The sequence below is a fragment of the Taudactylus pleione genome, unplaced genomic scaffold (genome assembly GCF_031769625.1).
Source record: "Taudactylus pleione unplaced genomic scaffold, aTauple2 ptg000296l, whole genome shotgun sequence".
Taxonomy (NCBI): domain Eukaryota; kingdom Metazoa; phylum Chordata; class Amphibia; order Anura; family Myobatrachidae; genus Taudactylus; species Taudactylus pleione.
Window position 1 is genome coordinate 5,992,135 of NW_028284698.1, and position 10,263 is coordinate 6,002,397.

The 10,263-nt window shown below is 41.7% G+C and overlaps 1 protein-coding gene across 2 annotated transcripts in view; it reads left to right on the forward strand.

The window, feature by feature from the left end:
• The window catches only part of LOC148511678 (uncharacterized), a 76,533-nt gene extending 66,486 nt beyond the window's left edge, over positions 1–10,047 (forward strand). For both annotated transcript variants that reach the window (XM_088482813.1, XM_088482815.1), the window contains 4 exons: positions 2,798–2,834; positions 3,725–3,906; positions 4,346–4,458; positions 7,381–10,047. In XM_088482813.1, the coding sequence (XP_088338939.1) occupies positions 2,798–2,834; positions 3,725–3,906; positions 4,346–4,458; positions 7,381–7,443 (395 nt within the window). In that variant the 3' untranslated portion in view covers positions 7,444–10,047. The remainder of the gene's footprint in view (positions 1–2,797; positions 2,835–3,724; positions 3,907–4,345; positions 4,459–7,380) is intronic.
• Positions 10,048–10,263: the final 216 nt, after the last annotated feature.

Genomic DNA, 10,263 nt, shown 5'->3' on the forward strand with positions numbered 1-10,263 from the left:
GTCCTGTATGATGTTCACAAGAGTGGCTTCTAAACAAACCTTGGCCCGCTTGCAAATACTTTGCAAGTCTGCTAAACCATTAGTAACATAGAGTACCATCGCAGCCTCACACACACTTGCACAAGGTCTGACTTACTCAGGGATTGCTAACTTCATCGCATGCAGTGAAAGACCAAGCTGCGTAAGGCATTGCAATGGCCAATTTATGCACGCCCTGCAACGGTGTTCAAACGCACTGCCACTCCTGCGTTTCGCCCCCCCCGCCACCCAAACAGTGTTTCCTGTCAATTACTGCAATCGCAGTCCTTGTCGCAGTGGCTGGTCGCAGTGGCATGCGCAGAATGCAACAATCTGCCGATTGCGTGCACAATCGCAGTTGTGATCCTTGTTGAATCAGGCCCAAAGGTAACAACAAACACTGAGAGGCATATTGGAAGCCATGAAACATGTTTAGGTTTTGATATGTCAAATTACATGAAACTGGTACAGAAGCAGAGAACGAACAAAATGAACCATGTTCAGAACTAGTGGGAGGGAGTGGTGGAAAGGAGACAATAAGGATGGAGTATGGTGGATGGGGAGGGTTACCCGAAAATTGCAGCATTAGAGTATAACTAAATGCAAAAAAGTAAATGAGAAATATACAGATGTTTAGAACAAAAGGTCTGACCCCTATAATATATTCCATGACAGCCAGGTGGCAGATTTTATTAATTACTGCTGAAAGAGGGGGCGGAGCTGGGATCTTCCAGTGACAGGCAATTAGGCATCAGCCCAGATTCAGAATTTGGGTTGCCAGTCGTTCCCAAGAGGAAGGACCTTGTGTTTTTATTAATTGGATCATTCAATACTGTACACATAAGGCCCAAAACACCGCTCTAAATGTCACCATTTTTGGCCAAGTCCACCATAAGTTAAAAACTTAAAGTTTATACTACAGAACAGAGCATTTAGTTCCTACACAAGTACTAAATAACAAGGTGGGCAGAGAAACAGCAAATGATGTTTAATGTAGGATAATATAGGGTAGTAAATTTAGGCCATGGTTATATTTGTGCTGCCTGTACATTATACGGGATACAATTGAGGATGTCGGGGATAGAAAAGGACTTGGGCATACTAGTAAAACAAACTGGGAAGCAGCACCCGGTGTCAGGCAGCTGCTAGAAGAGCTAATACTGTACAGTTCTGGGATGGATAAAAACAGGGCATAATTGGACTAGAAGGAAATGTAATTTCATTATTGTATAAATCAGCTGTTAGACCAAATCTTTAATAAAGGGACATAGGACCTCATTCAGAGTCAGTCGTAAGCGGCCGCTCGGTCGTACGCCTAGCGATCGAGAATGTGAAAAAAAAAAAATCGCACGGCCAGGAGATCGCAACCAAAGTGACGGCCATACATGAACAAAGCACCTCCTCTAGCTAACGAGTGATAGCAGTTAGCGATCGAGTCAATCGTTGTCAATCATTGTTAGTCGTTGTATGTTAATTTTCTTCTTATGGTTGCGGCCGCTTGTGTTGGGTGCAAATTACACCAAAAATTAACAAAAAAACGCATAGAGTAAGCCATCCCCATGAAATTTATTTATTCTTATTATTCGCTAATGCTAACGCAACTGAACCAATTACAAGCCAATTAGCAGTAATATTAGCTTCAACAATCGATTATTAGCTGCTTGCATTGTGTGGCACAAAATAGAAACATCAAACATAACATCAGTCACATTCGATAGTAACGATTGTACTCTGGGGTTTGAGAGAGCACATACCCAACCTCAAGCTGTACGATCAGCCAGGCCTCTAACCTGCTCGCAGAGTGACGTTTTACTACTTCCGGCCTTCTATGTCGGTCATAGCAGGAAATTTATGTACGCCCCTGAAACGCCCTGAAAACGGTGAGGAACGCCTGTGTTTTTAGACCAAGCTCTGTCCCTGCAAGGGATTTATAGTAAATCCCTGTGATATTGCCTGAATTCGCAATGCGAATTCACTCGGTAATATCACACTACAATCCGCATTCAATATGCGGATTGTAGTAAATAGAGCCCTGTGAGAGTAGTTAGACACTGGATTTCACAGCTAAGAACATTAGTAATGGCAGAGTCACGGGATGGATTTCACAATGGATTGAAAGCTTTTCTTACAAGGAGTAGTATTAATGGTTATAATTTGCATATTACACTGTTGGGAATGATTGATCAATACAATAAATGTAATTGTCTTGTTTTTTTTGTAACACTGCAAAGATCTGTGTTTATGATCTTCACCAGCAGCACATATCCATGCACTATAGGTCGAATATCAATAGTGCAGGTGTAACTAGAAATGTGGGTTAATTTGATTAAGTAAATTGTAATATTGCTAATAGTTAGGACAGGTGGGTGGTATACACCCACATTGTTTGTGTTTAGGGCTCCATACATCTGCCGGACGATTCACTGATCCCCCGGTCGGACCGATATCGCCGACGGCCATCAAGAGTCGCCGATCCATCGGGGAATCTGTAAATTCTACATGTTAAAAGATCTCAATATGCTGATCACGATCATATATTGATCGTGATCGGCAAATCAGTGAAATCCAGCATGTTGGATTTCACTGATGCCTCGACCCCGGCATCTGTGGATCTGGCAATCGTGTCAATCTGTCACTAGTGTATGGGGGGCCTTTCGTTTCAGTTTCTCCACTTAACAGATGTGATACAACAGTATAATGTTAGTGGAGTTGAACAATTGAAAATTTATGTCTGTGTCCGTTATAAGTTAAACTGACAATTAAATATTATACATTGTAGGTGGTGCCAACATATTTCGATTACTGTACAATATTGGGTAAGTACAGACCTGAAAATCTGTTAAAGAGACGTTAAACTAAAACATGTTTGTAGAACTTTGTATGTTGAATAAAACAGGGGAGGTGCATCAGAGTCTTTCCTCCCTAGTAAAGAGAGCCAGTGTATAGGCGTATGGGTGTATTATTTCCAGACTGACCAGAGGGCCCTCTGCCTGCCGGTGACCCTGAGCCTTTTAGGGATTTGTAACTATGTCTCCAAGATGGTGTGGCCATGCCACATGCAGCATGCAAACAGTGCCACATCCCCTCCCAGGACTGGGTCCCTGACAGATCTCCAGGCAGCCCTGCTAGCCGGATAGGTACGCGATGTCTGCCGTCAGAATCCCAACGCCGGCATCCCATCAGGGTTAGAATACCAACACTTGTCGGCCACTATTCTATCCCTCTCCCTACCCTAACCCTAACTCCCTGGTGCCTAAACCTAACCTCCCCCTCCCCTTCCCCCTTAGTGCCTAACCATAACCCTCCCCCTAGTGTCTAACCCAAACATTAATCGCCCCCCTAACCCCGGTACTTACCTTTGGGGTAATGGTGCCAGAATCGCATCAGTCGAGATATTGAGCACATCTCCTGCTAGCACCTGCACATCCCTGATGATGTAAATGCAGGACTAACTAGGTGCACACGATCACGTTGTACTCTGACCAATAACTTTGTGTGTATATCTGCCAACAGTACCGATTATCAGCAATCAAAAAGGTTCACAGTATCACCCAAAATGGAGAGTGGTTTGAGTGTGCCGGGAAGTCATTTCGTTATGGGGCCATGAACTCTTTTGTATATCTTAGTACTAAAATCAGTTGAATGTAAGAACATATCTATTTCGATTTAGTCATTATGGAGACCACGCTTTTATTTTATTTTTCAGCTGCCTGAATAAACTAAGTAAGGATATATTGAGACAAATACCAAACATATATGATGAGAAACATATTGAGGAGTACCTGAGCAAAATCGGTGAATTGCTGCTTACTGAATATTGTCCATTACCGCTGTCATCAGCTGAACTTCAGGCCAAAGCACTGGAGCTCTTAGTGAGAAAACTGGAGAGTAAGTTCTGTTGTAGACAATGTTGGTGGTAATAAGAACTGTCACTGTACAATGTGAATGCAGGGCTGAATGTAAACCTCTGATATGCTTATGTATGGCCTCTCCAGCCATATCTGTGGAAAGTTCATGGGTTAGATAGCTAATTTAGCAGGCAGGTAAGTAGCCACAATCCTCCTAATCCACAGATCCATATTGAAGTGGATTTCTATACAGCAAGTTTGGAGGGCTGTTGGGAACATGTCTCCAAAAATGAAAGGGTCCCTTAAGAAATGTGAGTATTGGGGGTGTGAATGAGCTACATACAGGTGTATTGATAAAGTAAGTAAAGCGCGATACAAGTGATACTGCTGCCTTTCAGGTAACGCTTTCACTTGTCTCTGTTATTAATTATCTCTGGCTTGAATCAGCTTTAAGTTATGAATATATTTAACTCCTACAGGTTCCCTGCCACATAACTGTCTCAGCTTCTTATTTAAGAGAAATATTTTGAAGAATTTGAAAGCATCTCATAAGTCCTTTCAAGTTTCCAAGGTGAACAAAGAAACTCTCTTTGTAAGTAACACTGAATTATATTAATAAACTGTGTACAAAATAAAATAAATGTGTAGGAATGTGTGGGAAGTAATAATCCCAACATGAAAAGCAATTCTAGGTGATCACAATATAAAAATGACATTGGGCCTGATTCCGCAGTGCAAGCCGATTTATCGGGAATCTGCGAGTGTGCAGGACCCATTCTGCGAGTGTGCATTTAAGGGACGGTGAGGGGGCGGGGGCGGCCGACATTCCTGGAAACGGGCGTGTTCTCCCCGTTTTCTGGGAGTGACAAGGCCAGGGACTGCGTCGACTGAGTGTCCCGGCCTACGCAAGCCGGCCAGTCTGAGTCGGAATGGTGATCCCAATCTGCGACCTCCATCGCAGTGCTGGGTTTGCAAATGTAGCAGGGGGTCATACACCTGCGGCATTTGCATAATAGCAAGGATGAAATTGTAAAGCTGCCTGCATGCAGATTTGTAATTGCTATCCTTGCTGAATCACCCCAATTGTCTGCAGTAACAGAAGAACGTTACCCCTTGTTATTATACACATTTCTACAGGTTCCTCTGTACTACTCCACCACAATGCTTGCTGGTCCCTCACCAGTATCTTGTGAGGGCCTGGCCATAACTACCGCTAGGCAAACTAAACCGGTCACCGAGTGTAATTAGCATTTTGCGGAGGGGCAAAAAACACTGAATTTAATGTTTTTATTTTTCATGGCTCCCCAACACACAGCGCCAGCCACCCCAGGGATTGAAATGAAACCCATATCTCCTCCTCGTTGATTGACACCCTTCTACCTGTTGTGGGAGAGGGGCTGCCTGGAAAGATAGAGATATTGTTGGGTGGAATGCTAAATTTAAAACAGTAGTTGATATTTAATAACAATCATTAACCAGTTTTCTATATTAAAAATATGTGACATCTCTCCACTTATAAAGAACTCAATCATACTTTTGTTGACCATCTTGCGATTTTTCTCCTTTTCTATTCTCAGCTCATCTTCCCATTATGTTGATGCCCTAGGCCAGCGGTTCCCAAACTTTTTTGAATCATGGTGCCCTGAAGTATCAGCATTGTTTTCACGGCACCCCTATAAAAAAGGTGTTATTCAGAAATTCAGAAAAACGTAGTAAAGTGAAGTAAATTGTGCTTACCTGTCATCCTTAGGGTCAGCTATGTGGTGGTGGACAGGTTTGTGCTTCTGTTTGTCCACATTTTTACATTACATTGGCCATAAATAATTTGATTTATGAGGCACCCTGCAAGTGTCCCAAGGCTCCCCAGGGTGCCGCGGCGCACAGTTTGGGAACCACTGCCCTAGGCACTAGCTAAGATTCTTTCATTTGTGAATACATACATACCTAAAAACTACATATCAATATATTGAGAGTCAGCAGTCAGCGTCCAGACATAAGGTCCATGCAGTCTCTGGACAACTGATCGCCAGTTTTTTGTTCACTGATTGTTAGATTGATAACAGCTGCATGATAAGCAAACCAGAGGCAGGAGACTCTCCACTTCTCACTCAGGGTACATCTCTATCCTCACGGGATCACCAACTCTAAGCCTGACCCTAATATTAGCCTTACTGTAATGAGTCTTAATGTAATTAAATATGTGACATGTGGCTCATGCAGACCACCAGCAGATGTTAAGTCTATGTTTTCCATACATTCTAAACCATTAGGACTGATATTCTAATTTTTACATACAAGAGGTTATTGCAATATGACATCAGGAGTTCCTTACAGACATTCTCAGTACTGCTTTTGTAAGAAGCTATCCGTAATATAACAAGACTTTATAATGCTTATGTTATGTGCCATGTAGATTTAAAGGCAAATAATGATATTTTATTTTGCTTTAAGGGGGAATTCAATTCAGCGCAATGTGCCACGGCCCAGCTGCGCACATATCTACCATATATGGTAAACTGACAGCTCTATGGGGTGTGAAGGAAAACCTGCGATGCCAGTCGGTGTCCTTGGCCCTGAATTGAATTACTCCATATATTCAAAATAGCACGGGTGTGTAGATTAGGATATGCTGTAAGGTGCTAAATTGGTTATATTTTTAACAATTTAATATTTAATGAGCAACACTAATGTAGATACATTTAATTAAACTTGACTAAGCCCTCGATATATATTGGGGTGATTTATGAAAACTGAGCAGTGTACAAAATGGGGTTCCAGACTATAGATAGACAGTAAAAAGGTTGACAATGTCTAGATAGACACCAGATGTTAGACAATCAATAGGTTGACTGGGACAAATGGTCAACAGGGACAAAAGGTCGACATGTAAGAAGGTCGCCCGGTACAAATGGTCAACACTTTTTTTGTTTGTTTGTTAGGGTTAGGCACTTACCCCAATGGTTAGGGTTAGGCACCAGGAGGGAGGGTTAATCACTTACTTAGGGTTAAGCACTAGAAGGGATGGTTAGGATTAGGCACCTACCCCGACGGTTAGGATTAGGCACCAGGAGAGTGGGTTAGACCCCAAGTAGAGGGTTAAGGTGAACATTAGAGCTATAAAAAAAAGTCAACCATTTTGTGTCGACCTTTTGTCCATGTCGACCTTTTGTCCCAGTCGACTTATTGACTGTCTAACATCTGGTGTCTGTCTAGACACTGTCGGCCTTTTTACTCTCTATCTCTTAATCCACACCCTACAAAAAGCGAAGTGATCCAAGCAACAAATTCCTTGTGTTTTGCAGTTCAAAAAATGAGCAAATTTGTTATTGGTTTCTATGGGTTACAGCACCATTTATGCATGCAAAGCTGTGCACCAGCTTCCTGTAAAAAGTGATCTAATTTAGTTTAAAGTCAAAATTTAATTTTGGCTAATAAGTTATCTGAGTAATTCCCAAATGTTTTAGAGTTTCAAATCTGTGGGGTTGATGGAAGTCTGTCTTTTTTATGTTTACAGGGGCTGCTGGGAAATCTTACCAAGATCATCACCAATGCAAAGAGAGAACCTGGAAGTAGATAATACACCAAGCATCTATTGTGCTACAGCTACGCCAGGTGCTGCGATGAGCAGAGGGATAGTACTATAGCCCGTATAAAATAAATGTACTATGTTATGTATATACGGGAATAACTGAGACAGCTCTTTTTGTGTCATACGGTTCATAAATGAATGTTTACTTGAATTATGTTAATTATCAGTCCTGATACTGTTCTATATTTTATTGAAGTGTATGTATGTCCGAAACACGTGCTTGTTATATGACTTGTTAAACATAAGTACCCATAAATTAGAGGCTATATTCTGATAAATATTAAGGGCTACAGTTAAGTCTTAAATAGCTGCATTTGGCATATGTGTGAAACATTTGGGCATTAGGCTGTGTCTTCCATCTAGTTTGTACTATGTACATACATTTTCTCCTGGGCCTAGCACTCATACATTATGTGCAATACTTATGTGAAACAGCAATGAACGCTTTCACAAAATCCAATTATGTCACAACAATTGCATTACCTCATAAATACTAATAATATCTGTTGGGAATGACATCTTCCATAAAACCATGCTGTCATTGTGTTATCAAATTATTTTCCACAATATATTTCAGAATTGCATCTCTCCCAATTACTTCAAATAATTAACCACAAGAGAGGGGCAGAGTCACAGGTCATAGTACATTCTGGTTCTGATATATTCCCTTTTTTCTGCCAATGTTGGGGCTGATTCAGGATTGGAAATAAGAAAAAAAAATTGAGTCAATTTGGGTCAGATTACAAATATGCAGATATATGTAGAGTAGGGAGGGGCGTGTCCTAACTGAACTCTAAGGGTCGTATTCAATTTGGAGCAAAAAGTCCGTTTCAGAGAAACTTTTTCGCCGATGACGTCATTTTCGCCGATTTCATTTATCCCCGTATTCAATTTGTCCGACTTTTCACCGGTGCGAAAAGTTTGCGCCTTGTAACCAGCGGAAAAGTTTCGCCTTTGAATATCCGGCGAAAAAAAGTGCAGAATCAGGGTTTTGGGATGCAAAATTGTGGCAAACCCCCATAACCCTTTTTACACCACCTTGACGCTAATTGCGTCAAACGCTAAAAAAAAACCCATAAAGGACACCCCAAAATAGTACTTTGAAAAAAATGGGCAAAAAAAAAAAAATCAAAGTGGGGGTACAAATTCAAAAACTAGCGAAATAGCCTTTGGGGGGTCTGGAAGTATGGGGAGGTGTTTTTTGGATTGCAGGTGCTTGCTGAAGGTGCGTTTTTGGCGCTTTTTAATGCTTTACTTTAACAACTTTAAAATATGCTTGCACCCATTTTCATGTACCCCAAATTTGATGGGAATACTTATTTCCCCCCAAAAAATTGGCTAAATGCTATTCTTCACCACTGTCACCAAAGCTGCTACATAGCGCCTATTGAGACCATTCAAAGACCCCAAATACCTTCAGCAGGGCTAATCGGGGGTACCCATAGTGAACCCCCATGTCAGATCATCTTTTGGGGATATCAGGCTGATTTCCCCCAAAATGACAGGGCTTTTCGCATGTTTGCGTTTCGCCGGGTACCGTTTCCGCCGATTTGGAATTGAATACGGGGATAAGCGGGGACGCACACTATACTTTTTCGCCGGTAAAACCTCCGATGATGGCGAAAAGTCCGGCCTCTGACTTTTCGCTCCAAATTGAATACGGCCCTAAATTGCAGTGAAACAATAAAGCCTGCCAGTGTTTATGGGCTACATGCAACAGCAGCCAGTTTTTATTTTTGTATTTTTTTTGCTTTGCTCCCAACTCTGAATAAGCCCCCTTGTGTCACTGACTTGGTGATGAGGGAGCTTGTATTTGTGTTTGTGAGCAAATGGACGATTGTCATTGGCTCCTATACATTACCAGATTTTCATTCCAACCAGCCTGATGGGACAGATATCTGATAGATAATTGTATAGTGGATGCCCAGCATTAATCGGGGCCAGGTGTGTAATCTGTATTACTCTTGTTTAAGCACCTTGGGCCTGATTCTAGTGTGGACGCAATGTCTGTATTTACAGAGCTGAGCGATTATCGGCCAACTGCGAGTGCCTCTAAACCACAATGCGCATGCGCGGCGATTGAATTGCAATGGAATGTGACTACAGTTGTAGTGAGGATTTATTCACAAGTCAGTGGCAGACAGAGGCCGTTTTTTCGGGAGGTAACGGAGTGGCAGCAAAAACGCAGACATGTTGTTAACCATTTTTAGGGTATGTATCTGCCAACATCTGCAATTCCGTATGCAGAATATATAGCGCCAGTGTCTCAGTTCCTGCGGCCATTCTGCGTTACAATAAGAGTACTCAGATGGTTGATTATCGAAGGATCTGCGTCCACTGCTGCGTGTTTGTATGCACTTGCTTGGATCTGCAAAGCCGCAGAGCCAATTTCCAGGTGGCTACAGCATTAGCAGATTTTCATACACCCATGTATATCTGAATCCAGACTATTGTCCTGTATTAGGAAAGTATCATTTCATGGAGATGTACACAGCGCTGAACCATAAAAAAATGCTTTCAATACAGATGATATCTGCTAAAAATATATATATTTAATAAAGCTCAATAAAAGAATCATATATAAAAAATGAACAGCAAGAGAAATAATTCACTGAGTTCAATAGCATGAAAGGATATAAATCAAGCCGCAGAGATTAATTGTAAATCAAATGACCTTTTAAATATATAACCAGCATGGGAAATCAGTCCTAATAAGCTGGAGTCCAGTGATTGTGCCCTCCGTAATGGAGGTCTCCTATTATGCTTAGATGGTAAAGGACAAAGTCCCGATAGTAATAAGCTGGTGGA